The following is a 25,553-nucleotide window of genomic DNA, read 5'->3' on the forward strand; positions in this document are numbered from 1 at the left end:
TCGTCGGAAGATTTGCAGCTGTGCAGTCTGTCTCTGTCTTTATCTTTACGTTTTTTGGAAGATCTGCTGTCGGATGGCTTACCGAAGCCATATCTGAATTAGAGGACTGTAAGCGAAAATATCTGGCGACAATAACGGCCCAACGACTGATAGTTCTGGTGCTGAACAAAGCACAGAAGGGACAACGAGGGATGTCGTGGTCTGGGCCTAAACAAGTGACGTAGTAAGAATGGAAGTCTCGGTGTGGTATTTGTTTTCCACAGCCGAGACAATTAACTTTTTCTGACATCGGTTAGCGCAAGAAAAAAGGATCCTCAATGGGGTACTTAGCTTTAGAAGACTTCAACTTCAATTTGGCAGACGAAAACTCAGGTAGCGGCCGACTGGCACTCGTGCGAACTGCTTCTGCTTCGGGCTCCATGGCAAGAAAGACTGATGTAATGGTGTTGGCTGCCTTACTTTATACTACTGACGACCTGACGTCAGTCCTCAAGCAACAGCAACCGACGCAGAAATACTAAGTCTCTGGTATTCAGGCCAGCCGAGGGCTACCCTGGCAGGGATAATCCAAATGGGATGACTGCAACAGTGAAACACGAAGAACATCCTCTGTTGCCTGATCCCAAAAGGAGTCAACACATTGAACTTTGGAGAGTCCTTCTGAATCTTCAGAATGACACTGGATATTACTGGAAAGGGTGGAAAAGCATACAAGTACATTCCTGTTCAAGGAAAAGACAAAGCATCTGTCTTGCATGCTTTCTTCCATACAGTCCTGGAGCAAAATTTTTCCAACCAATTGTTGTGAGTGGAAGCAAAAAGATCTATTTGAAGTATTCCCCATAGCTGTAGTAACACCTGGAAAACCCCCTCCCAATTCAGTTTCCATTTGTGAGGGTCTGTTCTTGTCCTATGCAGTTCCCTGCTACACGGTTTTGCTCTGACAATATGTAGTACACCTGTAGAGGGAGTTTTGTGCTGAAAAGCTATATCCCAGGTTACCCATGGCCAGTCTGCTCAGAGGGTATGATCCGTTTCCCCACTGTTTGTTTATATACTGTATCACTGTGAGGTTGTCTGCAAACACTTAAAGGTATTAGGAACAATAGATGACAGAGAGATGGCGGCATTCATAAGTGACAATATCTCTTTACATTTATGTGTTTTTGTCTATCTTTTCTAATTGACAGACCCTGCACTTAAAATTTATATTTTCAAAGAACTTCAGCTTCTGTTATAAAAAGTAAATGTGGAAGTTTTTTTCCCTGAAGGGAATTCATATGCTCTGTAATGGAAAGGGTTAACTGACTGTCAATCCTCAAAAGCACACAAGAGACTCCTCTCAGTAACATGAAAGCTCTGAAGGACTTGGCACCCAAACCACTTTTTTAGTCAGCTCAGCAATGATTTAGGTGCGTGGAAGGTACCCTCGAAGTTTTGGAAACTGGCTGGCTGCTATATTCTGTGCAACATAAAACTTATACAGCCAGGTTTACTGCAGTAGTGATCACAATGGTGAACATCTGAAAGTAGTATAGCTGTGCAAGATTAAGCTGTCTGCTCTTTAAGAAATGTTTACAATGAAAACAGAAAGATTACGATAAGTTAAATTATGCCCTAATGGAACCAATTGTTTTATACCAGCAGATGAAGAGCTTGGTTTTGTGAAAAGACAGTGGGGATGATGAACATACTGTTCGAATCTGTGAAAATCTTTTCTTTAAAAAATGTAAACACACAATGGTAATCAAAACAAATATGAGTTGGGACAATGATGAAGTACAACAATCACCATTACTCCTCCTGCATGGTTATGTATGTGCGTATGTAAGTAAAATAGCACTAGCTGAGTAATGCAAAATGCACCATCACAACCCAGCAAATGCCCCGACTTACTCATCCTGACAACCCAGCTTTCCTGGCTACATTTTCAGAGGCTTTGGTGTTATTGGCCTCACTTCTTGGTCTAGCACAAGGTGTCACATTTGCAATATAACCCCAGAGCAATGCATATGAGTGACACACTCAGACTGGGAAAAAAAAAAAAAAGTATACTGCACCCATTCTATCACATGCTTATTAAGTAGAGCAGGATGAAAGGATTTGTATTCTTGTGAGCCTCAGTGCAAACAGTACAGGTTCTTCGCAAAAACTTTTATGACACTCATTCACAACAAAGTCTGTATTCATTTTTAGAAAGAAGAATTTGAATTACTTGTTTTGACTGATCTCAGGACAGCTTTAAGTGCAAAGTTGCAGATACAGCAACTTTCTCTACTATGCAAAAATACAAAACTTATTTCAGTTTTGCTACAGTAAATGTAATGGCCTACATAATGGCCTCACTGCAATATGTATGCAAACAGTACCACACAGACACACACACACACACACACACACACACACACACACACACACACACACACACACACACACACACACACACACACACACACACACACACACACACACGCTGCAATGTAGCACCAAAGCCAAATAAACTGTGATATGACATGGAAGACTCCCTGAATGCAACACATTACACAAATAACTATGCAAAACAAATGAACCAAAAAAACTACTCTGCTGATGTGATACTTGTAAACCACAATATTATATTATGCGTACTTATATGTCTGCTGTCTCCTTTTATGATAAGAGTGTATTCTCAGATATTCTGAGTAGCAGAACTACAATGAAAATTAGAAATTATGTACTTACTATAACTTGGCATCTTTGTTGTCAATTTTCATTCTTCCTCACAAATGAGTCTAGGATCTGATTCTCGGATCCTACTTGGCCCATCTACCAGACTCTGGATCCGAAACTTGAGCTCCTCCCTCTACCCATAATGCTCCAATTCATCCCCAACTCCTCAGATCAAGTTTGCTGCCCTACTCCTACAGTGCTATAGAGACAGAACAGATACGAGGAAAGATGAAGGCTCAAACCAGGAACATGAAGGTTCTTATACCTTCCAAATCTTTCTAGAGATAACAAGGCTGAGGGATGGCTGGGTGGAAAGGTGAGGAAGAATGAAAATGGACAACACAGATGTAAAGTTATGGTTAAGTACATAACGTCTAAATACGGTGTTGTCCTTTTCCATTCTTCCTCACAAATGGGTCAGAGTCCCCAGCTACGTAACTCTCGGGAGGCCCTCAATGAGGGACATGCCAGAGCGCTGTCAAACCAAAGGAAACTTCGCTTCTAGAGACAGTGTGTAATTTGTAATGTGTAACAAAGGTACGAGTCTTAGACCAAGTGGTTGCAGCACAAATATCATCAATGGGCATTCTTGAGAAAAAGGCAGAAGACGTAGCCATAGATCTAGTGGAGTAAGCTCTAGGAGGGCGAGGCAACTCCAGATCTTTCTGAGAATAAGATCAGTGAAATATAACTGGTGATCCATTTGGGTAGAGTAATTTTGGAAACTGCTTGAGCCAAGCAATTAGGGGAAAAAAGACACAAAAAGCTGAACAGACTTCCGGTTTTGTTCTGTGAAAGTAAAATTGTAATGGTCTGTGAACATCAAGCAGATTAAGCAAATATTCGCCTTTGTTAGTAAATTTGGGGAAGAAAACTCGTAACTGAATGGACTGGTTAATGTTAGCCTCCATACCCACTTTAGGCAGAAAGGAAGGGTTAATTCGAAGAGACACCCTATCTTTACGGAAAATAATGTAAAGAGACCTAAGCCAATAAGGTCTGGAGCTCAGACCATTCTTTTTTTGAAGTTACAGCTAACAAAAAATTGCTTTCCAAGAAAGAAATTTTATATTGGACTGGTCTGCCAGTTCAAAAGGTTTCTGAGTTGAACCTTGAAGGACCACCATCAAATCCCAAGGAGGGGTGGGATCCTTTAACAAAAGTCTTGCATAATCTGGAAAATGCCAGGGGCAACTATTCATTTCCAGTGTGGAAGTTATATATGGCTGCCAACTGAAGTTTAATGGTAGAAAAACTAGCCCCTTCCTTAAACAGAGTAGTGAGAAAAAGAAGAATGGTCAAAGTATGTGTTCAAAAGGGTCAGTATTCTGATTAGATGCTGAAATAGAAAATATTTTCCATTTGCTTCTGCAGACTTTCTTGGAGGAGACCTTTTGAGAGGCCAAGATAACGTCACAAACTTGGGAAGCAAGCCTGAACCGTTTTACTATCACTGGAAGTAGAGAAACCATGCAGTCAGTTTGAGGATGTGGAGATTTGGATGTTGACCTTCTGATGGATGAGATGAGAGATCCTGAGTGGGCTCCAGTATCCATGGAGGATATTTCAAGTGAGACTATCGGAAGGGGAACCATACCTGTCAAGGCCAGAAGGGGGCAATGTGGATGACTGAGCTCTTCAGCCTGCTTGCTTTCTGTAAAAATGTCAGGATTAGCAGAAGGGAGTAAAGCACAGAGGAGACCGGGGAGCCAATAGTGACTCAAAGCATCCCTCAGTGACTCTCCCGGTGAGGAGATCAGTGCAAAGTACTTGCTGCACTTGTTGTTGAGGGGGGAGAGGCAAATAGGTTACAGTAAGGCTGGTTCCAGCAGCTGAAGATCACATTTGCTACTGTTTGATTGAGGGACCACTTGTGAGGAATCAGGATGGACCTGATGAGTCTGTCTGCCAGTGCGCTGTTTTTTTCCATATGTGCATTGCAGCAAGAAAGTGGTCTGAAGAGATCACCCATTCCCACACTCTCATGGCCTCTATGCACAACAGGTAGGAATGGGTTCCTCCTTGTCTGCTGATGTACCAGACTCTGACATGTTGTCTGTATGGACTGCAATAGTCCATAGAGGGAGAACATCCGGACAGGTTTGCAACATCAGGAGGGCTGCTCTCATCTCTAAGACACTGATATGCAACTTGGTCTCTGAAGGGGACCACATGCATTGGATCATCTTTTGCATGAAGTGACCCACCCCCACCCCAGGTGGGAAGCATCCATGGTCACTGTGGCTATTGGGGAAGGGAGAGAAAGTACATTTTTGTACCTACCATAAATGTAGATGTTAGAGTGTTCACACTGCTGCAGTCATTACACTTGGGTTATCCTGCAGTCAGCCAGAGTTCCAAAGTCTTGGTCCGGCGTCGGTTGCTGTCGCTTCTTCCCTGACGTCAGTGCGCCGTTGGTATACAAGATGCATCCAACGCCATTTTCTTCAGTTTTTTTTGTTCCAGATGTCAGGTGCCCCCAAGGAGGTAGGCAATATATATTGCTAATAAAACATACCTAAAAAATAAAAACAATATCTTCAGTTACAAGCAAATACACCACAAAGGTTGTATAGGATAGAAAGGTATAGATAATTCCAGCTAGGACAGAGGGGATGGAGGGAGGGTAACCTGGACTGCAGCAGTGTGAACACTCGAACATCTACATTTATGGTAGGTACAAAACTGTACTATGTTCATTGTGTTTCACTGCTGCAGTCATTACACTTGGGTAGAATCCCAAAGCTAAGGTTGGGTGGCTGGTCTATAAAGAATTAGGATTGGCTAGGAGGCCCTGCAGAACTGCAGTGGCAAATCCTGCTCTGGATTTGGAGTAAAGAGGCAAGTGGTAATGCTTGGTAAAGGTGTGCACTGAACTCCAAGTTGCAGCCTCCAAAATGTCCTTGGTTGGTACTCCTCTGAGAAAGGCTGTTGAAGTAGCTGTTGCTCTGGAAGAATGTGGCCTAATGTTATTAGGGGCTGATTTTCCATGCTGTATGTAGCAGTAACGAATACAGTGTCCTAGCCATTTGGAAATAGTCTGCTTTGAGATAGCCTTGCCCTGTGATCCTGCAGCATATGCTACAAACAGTTGCTCAGTTTTCCTGAAAGCTTTTGTTTTGTTCAAGTAGAAGCGTAGCTGCCTGTGTATGTCCAAAGAGTGCAGAAGTTTCTCCCCTTTATTCTGGGGGTTTGCATAGAAAGTTGGCAAACGGATGGTTTGGTTAAGAGCCACACTAGATACTACCTTTGGCATGAAGGTAGGGTTTGTCCTTAAAGAAACCTTGTCCTGATGAAATATTATAAAAGGTTCCACTGCCATTAATGCCTGTAGCTCTGAGACTCTTCGTGCTGAAGTTACTGCCAGGAGCAGAGCTGTTTTCCATGATAAAAATTTTAGATCGGCTGTATTGGCTGGCTCAAAAGGTGGCAAGGTCAGTTTTTCCAAAACAAAATTGAGGTCCCACGTTGGTGCTCTCCGGGCCGGTCTTATGTTTTTAGCCCCTCTGAGGTACTGCTTTAGCAAGGGATGAGAGAATAAAGGAGGATCCGTGTTGTAATGAGCTGAAATGGGAGAGGCATGGATCTTAATTGATGAGAAGGATAGGCCTTTGTCCAGCATCTCAGTTAAGTATTGTAAAATCTGAGGAATGTTTGGGACAAGAGGGTCAAGGCTTTGAGCCTGGTTCCAGGCACAGAATCTCTTCCATTTTTCTGAGTAAGATTTCCTGGTGCTAGGCCTCCTGGCCTCAAAAATGACATCCATAACAGCTTTAGAGAGAGGTGTTGCCTGTCTGACTAATGAATCTGCCATGCAGCCAGGTTTAGGGTTTTGAGCTGACCGTGCAGGATCTGATTTTGTTGAGTCAGAAGGTGTGAAATTTGAGGCAAAATCTATGGTGGGCCTTGAGCTAAGTTCTTTAAGATTGGGTACCAGTGCTGGCGTGGCCAGTCTGGAGCTATCAGGATCATCTGTGGTTTTTCTTGTCTGGCTTTTAGGAGTACCTTTGAAAGGAGAGGCAGTGGTGGGAAGGCATAAACATTTAGGCTTTTCCAGCTGAATGAAAGAGCATCCACTTTCCACGCTTGTATGTGGTAAGTCCTTGTGCAGAATTTTTGTAGTTGGCAATTCAGTGGGGAGGCAAAAAGATCTAGGTCTGGGCACCCCCATTTTTGCGTTACCATGCTGAAGATTTGCAGATTCAATTTCCATTTGTGAGGGTCCATGATATTTCAGCTGAGATCGTCTGCCAGAGTATTTTTCTTTCCTGGCAGGAATTGTGCTTGCAGATGAACTTGATAAGTTAGAGCTGTGTTCCACAAGGTCATGGCTTGCCTGCATAGGGGATAAGAATGAGTGCCCCCTTGCTTGTTTAGGTACCACATTACTGTGGTGTTGTCTGTCTTTAATAATAATTGTCCTGGATGCGAAAGTCCTTGAACGCTGTTAGGGCATTTTGAACAGCCAACATCTCTTTTTGATTGATATGAAGATGCATTTGGTCTGAGGTCCACTTGCCCTGAATACATTTTCCTGCCATGTGCGCTCCCCAGGCGTAATCCAAAGCATCTGTTAGAGTCTGCCTGGCTGTGGGTTGAGTGAAAAGCTGACCCTTGTTGAGGGTCTGTGCCCACCAACTAAACTCCTGTTGTAGGCAGGGAATTATTGGTATTACTGTTTCTAAATTGTGAGAGTGTTGAGAGCAAACACTTTTTAGGTACCATTGTAATTTCCTCATATGCAGTCTGGCATATAGAATTAGTAGTATGCAGGATGCCATGAATCCCAGGGCAAGTAATTTCTCTTGCAGGGAGATGGGACTTTTGCCAGTAATTGAAAATATTGCATCAGTTGTCCTTGTTTGTCTGGCTTGAGATAAGCCATCTGGGCCGTTGTATCCAAGCTGGCACCCAGGAATATTATCTGTTGTGAGGGCACTAGTTTTGACTTCTTTTCGTTTACTGTGTACCCTAGAGAAATTAGCAGCCTTTTTACAAATGCCAGATGCTTTAGAAGAATGTCCTTTTTCTCTGCTTGAATGAGACAGTCGTCCAGGTATGGATATATTTGAATTCCTTTTTGTCTGCAAAATGCGATTACTGGTGCCAGGCACTTTGTAAAGACCCTGGGCGCAGTAGGTAAGCCAAAGGGCAGTGCAGAAAATTGGTAGTGCACTGTACCAGCTTTGAATCTGAGGTATCTTCTGCAATCTTGTCTGACAGGGACATGCAGGTATGCCTCTGAGGTCCGGAGTAACAAACCAAGCCTTCTTGCTCAGCATGGGAAGAAGCTGCTGTAGTGTCAACATTTTGAATTTCGGAAAATCCAGGTAAGTATTTAGAGTTAAAAGGTCTAGTATGGGTCTCCAGGCTTTGTCCTTTCTGGGGACCAGGAAGAGTCTTGAGTAAAATCCTTGTCCTTGTTCCTGCTGTGGTACTTTTTGAATGGCTCTCATGTCCATGAGGGCTGAAATTTGTTTTTGAGCCTCTGCCCATTGATTTTGTGGCAGGTTTGGCATTCCCTTTAGCCTTGGTAAAGTGTGAAAGTGGAACATGTATCCTTGAGACACAATATTCAGAACCCATTTGTCTTGGGTGATTGTTTGCCAATTTTGAGAAAAAAGTGCTAGTTTCCCCCCTAAGGTGGCTGCCAAAAGGGAAGTGCTTGGCATACGAAGGGGGAAGTCATTGGGACTGTTTCCTGTAAGGCTGAGACTTTTCCTCACCTTCTTTTGGGGTTGAGGTGCCCCACTGTCATTGTCTGTTTGAGCCTTGGGGTTGAGATCTGCCTCTTGGGTGTCTGTATCTGCCTCTCTGTGGCCTGACACTGGAAAGGACCAATTTTTTGTTGGCCAATTTCTGCTAAACCGAGGTGGCTGTACCTGTAAGAAATCTTTGACTGTTTGCATAGATTTAGCTTTATCCTCCATTTTCTTTAACACCTCTTCTGCCTTAACACCAAACAAGGTATCATGCTGTAAAGGAGCATCCAATAAATTTGCCTTAACATGATCAGGTAAACTCTGTTCTTTTAACCAAGCAGGTCTTCGAATAACAGAACCTGTAACTGTGGCTCTACAAGAGGCCTCTAAAGAATCAAAACCACATTGCAGAGTATGTTTTCCCACCTGTTCAACTGCATGCAATAAATCCTGCATTTCCTTACAATCAGGAGCTTCTGAGCTAGCAAGCATTTTCTGTTTTAACTGAGCCATTAAATATTGTTGGTACTTAAGCATGTGAAGCTGGCAATTTAAAGCTCTTACTGCTAAAGTTGCAGACGTGTATACTTTCTTCCCCCATCTATCCAAAGCTCTGGAATCTCCATCAGAGGGTACTGGATTTTTTGCAATAGAAGCCTTAACCCCTTTTGGACCCTGTGAAATAGTTTCTGGATCAGCAGAAGGTTTTTTTTAAAGAAACTTGAGAGTCAGGGACTCTAATACCTATCTGGCTTGGCTGGAGCAGGGGGCAAAGAGGCAGGAGATAAGCTGGATTCAGAGAACACATCATCCACAATGTCTAGCACAGGCGGAATAATGTTCCCTCATGGTATGTAAAGTTTCCCCAAAAGAAAAATCCTCAGGAGGAGAGGCTGAAGGGATAGATTCCTCAGCATCAGAGTCCTCATAGGGGGGTAAAGAGTATCCCTGGTCTGAAGAGGAATCAGAGGAAATGGAAACCTGATCAGAGGAGTCATAGTCTGTATCCTGCCTAGGCCTTTTCTCAGGAGGGGAATGGGAACCCCTGATTAGAGTAACGAGGTCATCGGCCATTTTAAGCATCTACTTTTTAGGCATGGAGGACTGTTCAGAAGAATGCTGAACTTGTTTCTTTGTCTTTAATGGTACCTTTGTCTTGGCTGTTATTTTAATGGTAAGTTGTGAAGGTCTGAAAACACCCTCAGAAGCCGATGCCTGCTCAGCGGCTCCAGACCCATCTGAGGGATTAGTTTCCATAGGCCCAATACCTTGAGTTTCCAGAGGCCTAGATGTCTCCACGTGGGAGTCGGAAGCGGCCTGTGGCTCTGAGGTAGCGGGTGTCAGGGGCTGCGAAAGCGCCTCACTGAGAACCGGCGACTGGCCTAGAAGAGGTTTTGTTTTCGGTTTTGGACCTCGGATGCATGTCTTTATCCTTGTCTTTGTGTTTTTTCGGTATTGAGGTCGTCGGTTTATCCGACGGCATGGTATAATCGAACCTTCGGCCAAAGTAGTGTAAAGCGAAATCAAAACGTCTTTTTATAGTGTGTTTGTTGAATCTAGCACAAAACCAACAACTAGTGACGTTGTGATCAGGGCCTAGGCATGGAATACAGTAAGAGTGGAAGTCCTTATGAGGTATTTGCTTCCCACAAGAAATACAATTATTAACTTTTTCTGACATCTGTCTGAGGCAAGAAAAAGGTTTCCCCAACGGGGTACTTAGCTTTATTGAAGACTTCGGATCTGAAATTAGACTTCGAAAATCTCAGGAGTCGGCCGACCGGCACTTGCGAACTGCTTCTGCTTCGGGCACCATGCGGCAAGAAAGACTGGGGAAAATGGCGTCGGATGCATATTCTATACCCCTGGTGCACTGACGTCAGGGAAGAAGCGACAGCAACCGACGCCGGACCAAGACTTTGGAACTCTGGCAGACTGCGGGACCGCCTGACGGCAGGATAACCCAAGTGTGATGACTGCAGCAGTGTAACACGATGAACATCCTGTGTGAAGGCTCCCCTTAGCTGGCTGACCCTGAGAAGCAATGATGATGGGCTCAGAGTTCGGACCCGATGAGGGGCGGGGGATAGGATCCGAGAGTAGAAAGGACATCTCTCTATGCAAAGAGAAAGCCCTTTCTATTACAGGGAAGGCTGATGTACCTGGAGAAACTTCTTCCCCCTTCCTTGGAGCCAAAGCAGCCAAAGAAGGAAGGCCGGGGCCAACCCTGGATACAAGTCCTCAGGAGAGGATCATAACTGAGCTGTCCAGGGCTGAGGCACTGAGGGGAAGGGAAGGATCTGACAAAGTAGGAGTCAAACTAAACCCCTATGACCAGACACTGACCTCACCGATTTGAGACCTGCCCTGGTCCAAAGGTATCGGAGCAGAACTTGTCAGGGATACTGTAAGAGTTGAGGAAGGAAGCTTCCCAGATCCGATGCTGAACCTCTTGAGGATCTTGGATCCTGGGACTCTGAAACCACAAATCGGACCGAAGAAGGAGATGGTACCGGTTGGGCAGGTGTGCTCACAGATCTGAGAGGGGATGGAAATGGCAGGACCCCATCTGGATCTAAGCCCCAAGGAATCTCAGCATCATCCTGTCCATGTCTGCCTCTGTCAAACTCTTTAAAAGACTGTCCAAAAAGCACACCCAATACCGGAAATAAAAAAAAAAAAAAAAACCAAAACCGAAGAAATAAGCCAAAGTACGAAATTCTCTTTTAATGACAAGATTTCCACATCAAACAGCAAGCGCTTTCATCCACATTGGACTTCTTCAGACTGAAGAATGTGTCTAAAAAACTCTCTGAAGATCTGGACAAAGCCAATGACAAAGTCCGGGACTGCTTCTTCGGAGTCTCAAACAACTGCGATGGCAGGCTGGAGAGACCGGCTTCAGCACAAGTTCAGGAGAGTGACCTCTGCTAGTTGGATCCGTGGTCTTAGGATCCAAAGAGGTGGATGGAGAAGGAGAGCTAACACTATGGGCTGGACCAGTCAGATCTGAAGAATGCTGTAAATTTGAGGGTCGGCCAAACGTCTTCGGATCAGATGGTGTCAGATCCAAGAGTTTCTTCAACTTCTCAGTGAGTTCTGAAGAAACCCTCGGAGATCTGGGAATGGACCTGTTTCTAGACTGCGAGGTTGGCTGCAAAACTTTAGAGGGGGGGGGGTGAGCCCCAGAGTCAGATGATAGAACTCCCCTCAGAATCAATCGGTTTCTTCTATCTGAGAGCGCCCTGGGATTCAATGTTGCACAAACAGCACAAGGTGAATCAAGGTGGTCTGCTCCAAGACAATATACACACGTCTTGTGGCATCAGAATTGGGAATCTTATGCCACAAGTGCACTTTTTGAAACCAGTTGGTTTGTCAGGTTTCTCAGACATATCCAGTAAAATAACAGTACCCTGAAAAGAGGGGATAAACAATCACAAACAGGTACAACTACAGAGGTTACACTAAACCAAATACTATAACTACTACTACTTAAAAAAAAAAAAAAGTAAACAAAAGATCTATATACACATATATATTGAAACTATAGAAACTGCACAGGCCCAAGTACTGAAAATGGTGCCAGAAAGGGAAGAGAACAGGGAAAAAAAATGAAAGAGCGCTCTAGTCAGTGAAAAACTGGAGGGAGGAAGGAAAGTAGACAGAAGTTAATAGAAAACAAAATCAGAGCTACAGCCAAGAAAGAAAAGGCTACATAGCACCCCAAAAAATTAGCTTACTGCTCAAGTATGGATCACCTGTCTTATTTTGATAGCAGCAAACAAGATCTGACGATGGATTAGGGCACTATGGGTAGGGGAAGGAGCTCGTGTTTCAGATCCAATGTCTGGCAGATGCGGCAGAGTCGGATCCTAGACCCATTCATGAGGAAGAAAGAAAAAGACATCAAATTAAGAACAAATGCAAAAAGAATTTATAAGGAAGTCAGTAAATCATGTACACATAAATAAGTCACACCAAGGATCTCTAATTAAATATTTAAAAGCAAAATGCAATTCAGTGTGCCTTTTTCAGAAAATGAATATCAAGTGAAATCATAACTTTATCCTGAATAGGTGGATTAAAAAGCTGCTGATGCTATAAAATTAACCAGAATGTTAAAAACATAACAGCTCCAACTGATAAAAAAGCCAGGTCCTACACATCTCCATTCTGTATATCACTCTGTAGTATGTTTAAGTACCTGAACTTGTACAGGACTTTGTGACGGACGTGGTGAGCTAACTCTAGCTGGAGAACTTTCACGACTGGAAGAGGCTTTCTGAGCTGGTCGCAATGGGGACTGAGATCGTCTTGGCAGCTGATCAGCAACATCGGACTGAATTTTATGAAAGACTGGCTGATGGGCTGTTACGTGCGGACTCTGCTGTGGTGGGTAGTGCTTCTTCTGTGTTTGGTGGAAGAACTGTGAGGGCTGCCTGGTTTGTGACTGTTCGTGGATCACTGGAATAGAGATATAGCCAGGGAGAAGGGAGGGGCTGCCCATGCTACTGGGCCTGCTTGTCTGCTGAGATGGGCTTGTCCGATAGCTTGATACATTTTCAGGATAATGCTGCAACAAAACCAAACAAAGTCTATGTTAACACAGTTAAGACGTAATATACTTATTTTTGAAAACAGAGAATGATTACCATAAAAACAGTGCCACTGCAATTACCTGTAAATTATACCCAAATCCAAACACCATCATTAGTACGGGATATTGTTACATAAGCCACACTCAAGAGACTAAACAGAAACACCATCAGATTACTTGCATGAGTCCTGTGGCAATTCATTATACTGTGCATGTAAGATGACCTCAAACATAATTTGCAGTATGAGGCTACTATTCCATCAGTAAGCACTAGAAGAATGAACAAAAATTGCATGCATGTTTTCCAGTGAACAACTGTTAGCCCAAGAGGAATAAACAGTGATAAAGAAAAATGACATTCTGACAGCACAAGAAAACAGCAGAGCTAAAAAATCATCACATCTTACATACCTTAAACCTCCCACAAGAATAGGTCCAAAGAGAGACTGGCAAAATTAAAATCAACAAATAAACAGAAAACCACCTTTATAAACGCTCAGAGTAGACCATGCTCCCTACTTTCTCTTCTGAATGCAGAAAAGGTGAAATAACCAAGCAATATCAAATCTGACTGCACTCTGTGGAGACTGTCTCATAAAAGTCAAGACCCTGGAAACCATCTGCATAAACACCCAGACATATACTACACATTGGCTTATCACAGGGGGACAATCAGGCGGTCATTCACTTAAAGCACTATTTAAGCTATTCCCACAGAAATTACTACATAAGGACGATCATAAAATCAGGTTAGAAAAATGAGGGAGGGTAGAGACAGCATGCTAACATCGAACACAGAACATTATGTGAAATATATGGTGTTACGAGGTCTTCACATAACTATTCTACATCATTCATCTTCTTGGTCTCAGTCTCTGCATTTGGGTACAACATCAAGATACGAACTAATGGGAGTGCAATCACCTGCTAGAATTACTTGAATCACATAAACTGTAAATACTCCTTCTGCTATGGAATATGCACAGTACAAGCTACCACCAATTAAAATGTGATGAATAAGCTTTAAATCCTACCCAGTGCCACCAATTAATATGGGAAAGCCAAGGGTATGGTCTTGCAACCTCCAACACTTATCCGACTAGCATGTGAGGGGTAAGCTGAAGAAAACACAGCAACTACACATGGTTCTCTCTGGTTATGACCAGTACCTGTCACATCCAAATAAGCTTTTGACTGAAGAGCTTCAGACCAGAGTTACAACTACTGGCATCCTAGTAATTCACCCACCTTGCCCTCAGCTCACTGCCTTTGAGTGTTCTCTTGCCAAAGGTAACGGAAACTTCACCAAGATACTTTTACACACACACACCCACACAGTTTCCCAGGAAGAGCTAATGATACTTTTATAGTGCTACCACCCTGTTCTGCCTTTACAGTAAAAGTCTTCTTCCAACTATACTAATCCAGCATGCCAAGAATACAAATACTCATCTTTTAAAATAAGCCAAGCAAAACAAAATACTTTGGTATCTAGGACATATTTTTCAAAAGCAAATACCAACAGTTTCGATAGTTTTGTGCACATACACTTACACTACGGCACAATCCACCAGCCACAAGCTGATGAAGTTAAATAATAACATGCTTTACTTAAAGTTAAAAAAGAAGCCGCGGCGGTACAGCAGTAGCGTTGTTGCCTCACAGCAAGAGGTTCTCCCTTTTGACTCTCAGCTGGAGCGCCTTCTGTGTGGAGTTTGCATGTCCACCCCGCGGTCGAGTGGCCTCAAAAAGACATGCTTGAATGGGTGTGCCTTCGCTGAAGGTTGGGCATTGGGCTGGCAACTTGGCACCATAAAAATCTACTGCCAATCATTAGCAGACTGGAATTCCGCTGTGGCGACCCCTAACTGGGAAACGCCGAAAAGACAAAACTTAAAATTAAAAAAGACACACACTTCAAAAATTAAACATATGCATAGATACATATTTATACTGAAAAGTACAAAATAAAAGATTTAAAAAGTCAGAAATCAATTAAAAAAACGCAAGATATGAGCTACCTTGTCTTGCTACTGCCACTAAATGGATATTTACTGTAATCTATTTAACTCAAACTTAAGAGTATTTGGAAGTTACAGAAAATATACAGGCAATGTTTACTAGACAAGTGCTCTCAGTCCATGAAGTTCAATACATAATCAAGAAGTCAAAGACTAGGCTTAACTGTCCAAATCACACTTTAAACTTAAACAAAGAGTCCTAGTATATGCCAAATGTCCAAATGGGTATCTTGGAATGAGCTGGAAAATATGTAGTAAATACAAACTTTTTCAAACAAATCTCTCTCTCCCCCTTTTTTAGGATCCAATGTTCTTTTTTTTTTCTTGCTTGAGTTATATTTTAAATCTAAGCATCCTCTTTGCACAGCTTTACATAATCTACACACTGTGAACAAAAGTTACAGGCTTTGTATAGCTTTTAAGGTTCACAAGTATGCAGTTTGGGAGACTGGAGGAGTCAGACAAAAGTACAGTTTTGTACCTACCATAAATGTAGATGTTAGAGTGTTCACACTGCTGCAGTCATCACACTTGGGTTATCCTGCCGTCAGGCGATCCCGCAGTCGGCCAGAGTTCCAAAGTCTTGGTCCGGCGTCTGTTGCTGTCGCTTCTTCCCTAACGTCAGTGCGCCAGGGGTATACAAAAGAGGCATCCAACGCCATTATCTTCAGTTTTTCTTGCCCCAGATGTCAGGTGCCCCCAAGTAGGTAGGCAATACATATTGCTAATAAAACATATAAAAGGAATACCTTCAGTTACAAGCAAATACACCACAAAGGTAGTACAGGATAGAAAGGTATAGAAAAGTTCAGCTAGGTCAGAGGGGATGGAGATTGTAACCTGGACTGCAGCAGTGTGAACACTCTAACATCTACATTTATGGTAGGTACAAAACTGTACCATGTTCATAGTGTTACACTGCTGCAGTCATCACACTTGGGTTGAATCCCAAAGCTAAGGATGGGTGGTGGAACTAAACAGGGTTTGGAGAAGCTAGTAGGCCCTGCAGAACTGCAGTGGCAAAGCCAGCTCTGGTTTTAGAGTATAGAGGTAAGTGATGGTGCTTGGTGAAGGTGTGCACTGAACTCCAAGAAGCAGCCTCCAAAATATCCTTGGTTGGTACCCCTCTGAAGAAGGCTGTTGATGTTGCTGTAGCCCTGGTGGAATGGGGCCTAATGTTACCAAGTACAGGTTTCCCATGGTGTGTGTAGCAGAAACGGATACAATGTCCTATCCATTTTGAAATGGTCTGTTTTGAGATGGCCTTTCCTTGTGATCCTGCAGCATAGGATACAAAGATCTGGTCAGATTTTCTGAAAGCCTTAGTTTTATCCAAGTAGTAACGTAATTGAATGTGAATGTCCAAAGAGTGTAGGAGCCTTTCCCCTTTGTTCTGGGGGTTTGGATAAAAGGTGGGCAAATTAATGGTTTGGTTTAGGGCCACACTGGATACCACCTTTGGCATAAAGGAAGGGTTAGTTCGTAAAGCGACTCTGTCTTGATGAAAAATGATGAAAGGCTCCACTGCCATTAGGGCCTGTAGCTCTGAGACTCTTCGTGCTGAAGTTATTGCTAGAAGCAGTGCAGTTTTCCATGATAGAAACTGTAAATCAGCTGTAAAAACTGGTTCAAAGGGCGGTAGTGTAAGTTTTTCCAAAACAAAGTTGAGATCCCAAGTTGGTGTTGGTGCTCTCCGGGGCGGCCTTATGTTCTTAGCCCTTCGGAGGTACTGTCTTAGTAATGGGTGTGAAAATATAGGAGGATCCGTGTTGTATTGAGCTGAAATAGCTGAGGTGTGGATCTTAATAGATGAAAAGAAAGTCCTTTGTGCAACATCTCAGTTAAATATTGTAGAATCTGAAGAATATTTGGGACAAGGGGATTTTGGCCTTTAGCCTGGTTCCAGGCGCAGAATCTTTTCCATTTGTCTGAATAGGCTTTCCTGGTGCTGGGCTTCCTGGCCTCCAGCATGACATCCATAACAGCTTTAGAGAAAAGTGTTGACTGGTTGTTTAGGTAATTTGCCATGCAGCCAGATTTAAAGTCTTGAGCTGGCTGTGTAGAATCTGATTGTTTTGCTGAGTGAGCAGGTGAGGAATTTGAGGTAAAATCCATGGTGGGCCTTGAGCCATGTTCCTTAGTATTGGATACCAGTGTTGGCGTGGCCAGTCTGGAGCAATGAGCATCATTTGTGGCCTCTCTAATATGGTTTTCAGAAGAGGCAGTGGAGGAAAGGCATACACTGTTAATGTTTTCCAACTGAATGAGAGGGCATCCACTTTCCAAGGTAGTGTGTGGTATGTCCTTGTGCAAAACTTCCGTAGTTGGTAGTTTTGGGGGGAAGCAAACAGATCTATGTCTGGGCTCCCCCATTTTTGAGTTATCATTGCGAATACTTGTGGATCTAGTTCCCACTCGTGAGGATCTATGATGTTTCTGCTTAGATCGTCTACCAATGTGTTTCTTTTCTGGCAGGAATTGTGCTTGTAGCTGAACTTGGTAGGTCAATGCGGTGTTCCACAAGGTCATTGTTTGCCTGCATAGGGGGTAGGAATGTGTGCCCCCTTGCTTGTTTATGTACCACATCACTGTGGTGTTGTCCGTCTTTATTAGGAGCTGTCCTGGATGTAGGAGGTCCTTGAAAGCTGTTAGGGCATTTTGTACAGCTAGTATCTCTTTTTGATTGATATGTAGATGCCTTTGATCTGCAGACCATTTGCCCTGAATACACTGTCCTGCCATGTGTGCTCCCCAGGCATAATCCAATGCATCTGTTGTTATAGTTTGCCTGGCTGTGGGTAAGGTAAAAAGCTGACCCTTGTTGAGGTGACATGCCTGAGCCCACCATAGAAACTCCTGTTGAAGGCAGGGAATGAGTGGTATTATTGTTTCCAAGCTGTGGCTGTGTTGAGTCCATACGCTTTTCAGGTACCAATGTAATTTCTAATTTCCTCATATGCAGTTTTGCATATGGTATTAGTAGTATGCAAGATGTCATGAATCCCAAGGCCTGCAGAATTTTTCTTGCAGGGAGTTGGATCTTTGTTGCCATCATTTTGAAGTATTGAGTCAGTTGTCCTTACTTGTCTGGCATGAGATAAGCCATCTGGGCCGTTGTATTTAAGCTGGCACCCAGGAATATTTTGTCTTGTAAGGGCACTAGTTTTGACTTCTTTTTGTTTACTGTGTACCCTAGGCAACTTAATAGGTTTTTGACAAACACCAGATGCTTTAAAAGAATGTCCTTGCTTTCTGCTTGAATAAGGCAGTCGTCCTGCTATGGATATATTTGAATTCCTCTGCAGTATGCAATTACTGGTGCCAGGCATTTTGTGAAGACCCTGGGTGCAGTAGATAAGCCAAAGGGCAGTGCAGAGAATTGGTAATGGGTTGAACCTGCTATAAATCAGAGGTATCTTCTGCAATTTTGTCTGATAGGGACATGCAGGTATGCCTCCTTGAGGTCCAACGTTACTAGCCAAGCCTTCTTGCCCAGCATGGGAAGAAGTTTCTGTAGTGTTAGCATCTTGAATTTGGGTACTTTCAAATATGTGTTTAGAATTGAGAGGTCCAGAATGGGTCTCCAGGCTTTGTCCTTTCGGGGAACTAGAAAGAGTCTTGAGTAAAATCCTTGTCCTTGCTCCTGTGTAGGAACCTGTTGAATGGTTCTCATGTCCATGAGAGCTGTAATTTGTTTTTGAGCCTCTGCCCATTGATTTGGTGGCAGGTTTGGCATTCCTTTTATCCTTGGTAAAGTGTGAAAGTGGAATCTGTATCCATGAGATACAATATTTAGGACCCATTTGTCCTTTGTGATGATGTGCCAGTTGTCTGCAAAAAGTGCTAGTTTTCCTCCCAAGGGAGCTGCCAAGAGGGATTTGCTTGGCAGTCTGAGGGGTAAAGTCATTGTGTTTGTCTTCTGATAGTTTGAGACTTGTCTTCTCCTCCTTTTTGTGTTGTGACACCCCATTGTCGAGGCTTGTAAGAGCCTTGTGTCTGATCTCTGCCCCTTGGGCGTCTGTATTTGCCCCTCTGTGGTCTGTCAGAAGCTGGAAAGGACCAGTTTTTGGTTGGCCAATTTCTGCTGAAACGAGGGGGTTGAACCTGTAAAAAATCCTTGACTGTCTGCATAGATTTTGCCTTATCCTCCATTTTCTTTAAAACCTCTTCTGCTTTTACACCAAATAAAACATCCTGCTGTAAAGGTGCATCCAATAACTTTGCTTTAACATGATCAGGTAAAGTTTGTTCTTTTAACCAAGCATGCCTACGTATGACAGACCCTGTCACTGCTGCTCTACAAGAAGCTTCCAATGAATCAAATCCACATTGCAAAGTACGTTTTCCCACTTGTTCAGCTGCATCCAACAAATCTTGCATTTCCTTGTAATCAGGCTGTTCTGTATGTGTGATTATTTTTTGTTTTAATTGAGACAAATGTTGTTGATATTTCAGCATGTGAAACTGGCAATTTAAGGCCCTCATAGCTAGAGTAGCTGAGGTATATACTTTCTTTCCCCGTCTGTCTATTGCTCTAGAATCCCTTTCAGAGGGTACAGGATTTTAGCAATAGAGGCCTTAACCCCTTTGGGACCCTGGGAAATGGTTTCTGGGTCAGCAACAGGGATTTTATATAGGAATTTGTGTGAGTCAAGGACTCTGTAGTACCTGTCTGGTTTGGCTGGTGCAGGAGGTAGTGAATCTGGGTTAAGGATAGATTCTGAATAAACATCATCCACAATGTCTAACACGGGTGGAATAGCAAATGGTCTGTGCTGGGGTAGTAAAAGGAACTCTCTGAGACTTTTCTTAGAATCAGAGTAATCCTGGCCTTCCCAGTGGAAATGTTCCCTCATGCTATGTAAAGTTTCCCCAAAAGAGTAGTCTTCTGGGGGAGATGCTGAAGGAATAGACTCTAGCATCAGAGTCTTCATAAGGGGGAAAAGAGTATTCCTGTTCCTCAGAAGAATCTGAGGAAATTGAAACCTCGTCAGAGGAAGCGTAGTCCTCCTCCTGTCTAGGCCTTTTATCAGGAGGGGGATAGGAACCCCTGATTAGGGTAATTAAGTCTTCAGCCATCTTAAGCATCTGTTTCTTAGGCATGGGGCCTTGTACTAGAGACTGCTATACAGTCTTCTTTGCTTTTAAAGGAGTTTTCAGCTTTGCATAGGATTTAATAGTGAGTGTAGTCAGTCTGAAGACACCTTCTGCAACTGAAAGCGTTTCAACTGCACCGGAATCTCCTTCAGCCATGGAGTCGGAAGGGCCTAAAGATAAAGGTTGTGGAGGCCTAGCAATCTCTGCTTGGGAATCGGATTCCGCCTGGGGTTCTAAATCAACGGTAGTCAGGGGCTGTGTAGGCGCCTCACTGAAAACCGGAGAACTGGCGACTGGCCTAGCAGAGGCCTCGGAGTCTGGTTTGGGTCTCGGCTGCCTGTCCTTATCTTTGCGTTTTTTATGCATTCCAGTCGTCGGTTGCTCCGATGACATGGTATAATTAAATTTCCTAACAAAATAATGTCGGGCGAAATCAAACAGACGTTTAATAGTTTGTTTGTTAAACCTAGCACAAAATTGACAACCTGTGACGTCGTGGTCTGGGCCTAGGCAAGGAATACAATAAGAATGAAAGTCCTTAGGAGGTACTTGCTTCCCACAAGAAATGCAGTTGTTAACTTTTTCTGACATCGGACTGATGCAAGAAAAGGTTCCCCAATGGGGTACTTAGCTTTATTGAAGACTTCGGTCTGAAATTCGATTTGAAAATGTCAGGAGTCGGCCGACCGGCACTTGTGAACTGCTTCTGCTTCGGGCACCGCGCGGCAAGAAAGACTGGAGAAAATGGCGTCAGATGCCTCTTATATACCCCTGGCGCACTGACGTCAGGGAAGAAGCGACAGCAACTGACGCCGGACCAAGACTTTGGAATTCTGGCCGACTGCGGGACCGCCTGATGGCAGGATAACCCAAGTGTGATGACTGCAGCAGTGCAACACGATGAACATCTTCCCAACTGCTTCAGAACACTGCCTCATTAAGTGACTTGCTCAGAGTTGCACAGTAGGCAGACAAAAATACCCTGTACTACTGGAAGCAGCTTATCAGCAGCTCATAACCTTAATCTTCTGCATTAACTGCTAGACGTTTTATTTGCATATACCTCAACTTTGTTCACCTTTCCTAAAAATTCAACCAGAGACACCCTGGAGAAAAGAGATATAGTCATGCCAATATATTTTGCAATCATCCATTATCAACACAGCGTAATCCGCGGTGGTGGTGCTGCGGTAGCATTGTCGTCTCAGAGTAAGACGCTGTCCGGTTCGATTCTCAGTTCGAGCGTCTTCTGCGTGGAGACGGGCGTGAATGGGCGTACCTTCATTGAAGGTTGTGCGTCAGGGCTGGCAACTCGGCACGTAAAAATCAACTGCCAATCATTAGCGGACCGGAGTTCCGCTGTAGCGACCCCCTAACCGGGAAAAAGCCAAAAGATGCAACATTATCAATACAGTATGGAAATAGGCAAATTTCCCCTGCAATTCAAGAATCTTCAATCCATGCTCTCTCGCACTCAAAACAGTAACAAGGAAGAGGTGGTCAACCCACCGACCACTATACATGCACATAGTAACACTACTCACAGACTTTGCATCCAACACAAAAAATCAACATATGCAGAGGTTCTCACAAAAAACTATAAAGACACCAAAGACCTCAAAAACACTACACTGCTACAACTAACACAGTTCCCACAGCACCCACGACACACAGCAACACCAGTGTCTCACCTACCAAGCCCATAAGGTGTAACACTCAAAAAACACATTTTCTAGTCACTGGAGACTCAATAGTGAGATATACGGATGTTCCACTCTTCCTGCTGGACAAGGAGAAAGTCACAGTCAGCTGCCTGTCTGGTGCCAGGATTCATCAGATCACACATGCTCTCAGGTCTCTCTGCAACAAGTACCATTATGACTCTGCCATAGTTCATGTTGGAGTGAACAAGCTGAGACATACCTGACTGGACTATATGAAAAGACACATGACTGAGCTCTGAGTACATGTCCCAGGAAGGTATGTCCCTAGCCTTCAGCAGCATATTACCCTTACCTAGAATGAGTTAACAGTATAAATAAAAAAATGACTGATTTCAATAACTTGTATAGGTTTTGGTGTCATTCAAAGGAGATCCAGTTTCTGCCAGCCTGGGAAGCCATGGTTGACAAACCTTGCTGCTTTGCCAGAAACGGTTTGCACCTGGCAGCTCTTGGCTTTCGGCTGCTGGCAAAGGCTCTTGCCTCCCCCATAGTGCCTTTTTAGGCAGTCTCTAAAACAAACTTACTGATGTGAAATTTGCCAATCATAACAAAATAAGGGTCATGCTGCTAAACTCTAGGAGCTTAAACCAAAAAGTGCACACCCTGGAAGCACTTCTATCACTAAGATGTAAATGTTTGTGCAGTCACAGAAACCTGGTTCACGGCCTCAAAGAGAACCTCGGGCTTGCAAGGCTGTAATGCCTTCCACACCTTCAGATCGCAAAATGAACACGTGAGAACCAAATGAGGTGGTGTTTCTCCCTATATTAAAAATAAATTCACTTCCCGTCTAGTTAGACTGGACAACTCCATGGAGTTATTCCAAGTTCAGGTTACGGTGGGATAAGACCCCCTTTCAAGCCATAGCCAGTTACAGATCCCTCTCCATGGGTCATGATGCGCACAAAGCCTACTTGACCAAACTGGAGAAAATCCAAATATTACCAAACACTCTGGTTATGGGGTATTTCAATTATCCCACCATCAGCTGGGAAACCTACACTAGCCCTAACCTGACAGAGTCAAGGAATACTTGCACTGTTAACTCAAATGCTGGGAACAAACTATTCATACCCCGACAAAAGGAACAAACATACTAGACCTAGTCCTCACTAACATGTCAAACGGATGCACTACCATAACTGTTGGACCCTCTTTAGTTAAATCTGACCACAAATCAGTCACCTTCGAGCGGACACTAACACCAGAACTCACAAAGGACAAAATCAGACTAAAAAACATCACCAAGGCAAACTATATCCTCCTAGATGAAGATATAAATGCACTCGAGCCCCACTCCCAGCTGGAAGTGGTAACTACAACAAAGCTTACACTAAAGCCCTGTACAATCACTTGCATAAGTGTACAGACTTAGCTGTACTGGAAAGAATCAAAGCCACAGCCCGAAGTAAAAACAAGCCGCCATGGTGGGTTTCCAGAATCAACAAATTTAACAATAAATGCAAAAGGTTGCTGTCCATGAAAACAAAGGTGAGACCCCAACAATGGAAATGCACCCTCCTCTGCCTCAACAGGCAGATAAGACAACTTGTCAAATCCTCTAAAAGACTCTGAGAAAAACATAGCGCAGCCAAAGATGACCATGAGGCCTTTTACAGCTATGTATGTAACCTAAAAAGGTAGGACCCAAGCATGTGCAAAACTAGTGACCAACAGTATCACACACACACTGAGCCCAAAGAGATAGCAAACCTGTTAGCTGATAGATTTGGAGGGGATGGGCAGTGAAATTTTCGCCAAACCTATCATAAACCTTGCCCCAGCCCCCCCTACATATCTGAAGAAAAGGCCATCAAAGCCTTGCCCAAGGCAAAAAACACAGCCTCTATGGGACCAGTCAGCATCCCAGGCTGTCTTCTAAATAGGCTAAAGCATGAATTAGCATTGCTATTAAGCACTCTTTTCAATCATAGTCTAACCACAGGCTTTGTTCCTATGGAATGGAGAACAGCAACAGTTATTCCCCTCCACAAAAGTGGCCTAGCAACAGACCTGGGGAATGACAGACACATAAGCCTGACCAGCCTCATCTGTAAGGCCATGGAATGCATCATTATGGACCTCATAAATAAAGACATGACATAGGTGACCTCCAAACCCTGGATCCTATGCAATTTGGCGTCATCTAAGGCAGATCCTGCCTGTTAAATCTTGTGGATTTTTTTTGAAAATGTGACCAGGGCCATTGATGATGGCAAATCTGTGCACATAGCATACCTCAACTTGGCAAAAGCTGTCTATACAATTCCACACTTGGGCATTACCAATAAACTTGGCAAACTGAATGTAAACTCATTTGTTTTAAGATGGGTTGCTAACTGGCTCACAAACCGGACACACATTATCAAAGTGGGAGACGACATCAACCAGCAGACGTGTTACCAGTGGGGTGCCACAAGGGTCAGTGCTCGGCCCCCTACTGTATGGTATACACTTCTCACACGTTCAGGTCAACACTAAGGGGGATGGGGCTGACCAAGTTTGCAGATGACTGTAAAGTGGGTGCAATTACTGAATCCCCAAATGATGTCAGAATACTCCAGGAGGGTCTTACGCAGACCACCAACTGGTGTCTTAGTCATGGTCTCAAACTGAATCCAAAGAAATGCATCATCATTCCTTGCAGCACAACGTTCCTTCACACTATCAAATCAACAATACCCTAAGTACCCACCAAGTGGTAAGGGACTTGGGTTCACAAGATGACCGCGACCTTAACTTCAGCCACCATGTGTCTGCCGTAGTAAGGTAGGCTTTCTATGTAGCACACCTGATTAGTAAAGGCATCACCTTGAAAACAAAAGGGGTTATAACCCCTCTATTCTCAGCAATAATCTGGCCCATAATTGAGTACAATGCCTCGTTTGACATGTACTGTACAAAGCACCTGCAGCAAATGGAGAGACCTCAGAGATTTCTTAAAGAAAATCAAGAGACTCCAGCACGTGCTGTACACCAACTGACTAAAGGCCCAGTCACTTTACTCTGTATCACAAACTTTTTAGGGATGACTTATGCCTGGCTTACAGACCAATCTCAGACCCAAACCTAATGAACTTGCTGCAAATCTGTAAATCAAATGCGACTAGGGCCACCCGTTCCAGGGACCTAAATATGGCCTTAAATAGGACATGCTGGAGGGACACATTTATCTCTCAGCGACTGCCACGTCTCTGGGATAGGCTACCTACTCATGGAAAACAGGGTGCCTCTATGACACTGTTCAAAAGGAACCTGGATGTGTGAATGGGGCACCATAAATTCTTACCAGGAATAGCGCCCACAACCCTCCTGGACATAGGCAGTCATTACTAAATGCAATCTTGGGTACTAACCAACATTTCTATGGCATTACATTGGGATGAAATGACTAGGCTTGAAATGACCTCTGGGTCAATAGCCTAGCAATCTGCTATGATTTTATGATCCTATGAAAAAATAATTAAATGAAACTGCTTCTACACACTAACACTTGAAAGTGCAATGATACCAAAGTCTTTAACAATGTATTCATGTAAGTTAGACTCCATTACCTACAGACCTGTCTCAGCTTGGTCTGGGCTCATCACTGCAACGCAAGTGCAGATTTACCTGTGCTATAAAATACTCAGCCTATGAACAGCCCAATGTGCATTTAAAGTTTCCCCTTCAATGATCTGTAGATTTTTCATCAAAACAG

General features: G+C 43.5%; 1 protein-coding gene across 1 annotated transcript in view; it reads right to left on the reverse strand.

Moving 5' to 3' along the window:
* The window catches only part of BAG3 (BAG cochaperone 3), a 349,139-nt gene that overhangs the window by 93,502 nt on the left and 230,084 nt on the right, over nucleotides 1-25,553 (reverse strand). The window contains exon 3 of the mRNA XM_044056076.1: nucleotides 12,619-12,987. Within this exon, the coding sequence (XP_043912011.1) occupies nucleotides 12,619-12,987 (369 nt within the window). The remainder of the gene's footprint in view (nucleotides 1-12,618; nucleotides 12,988-25,553) is intronic.

Source organism: Protopterus annectens, chromosome 14.part0 (genome assembly GCF_019279795.1).
Source record: "Protopterus annectens isolate FY-2018-M chromosome 14.part0, PAN1.0, whole genome shotgun sequence".
NCBI lineage: Eukaryota > Metazoa > Chordata > Ceratodontiformes > Protopteridae > Protopterus > Protopterus annectens.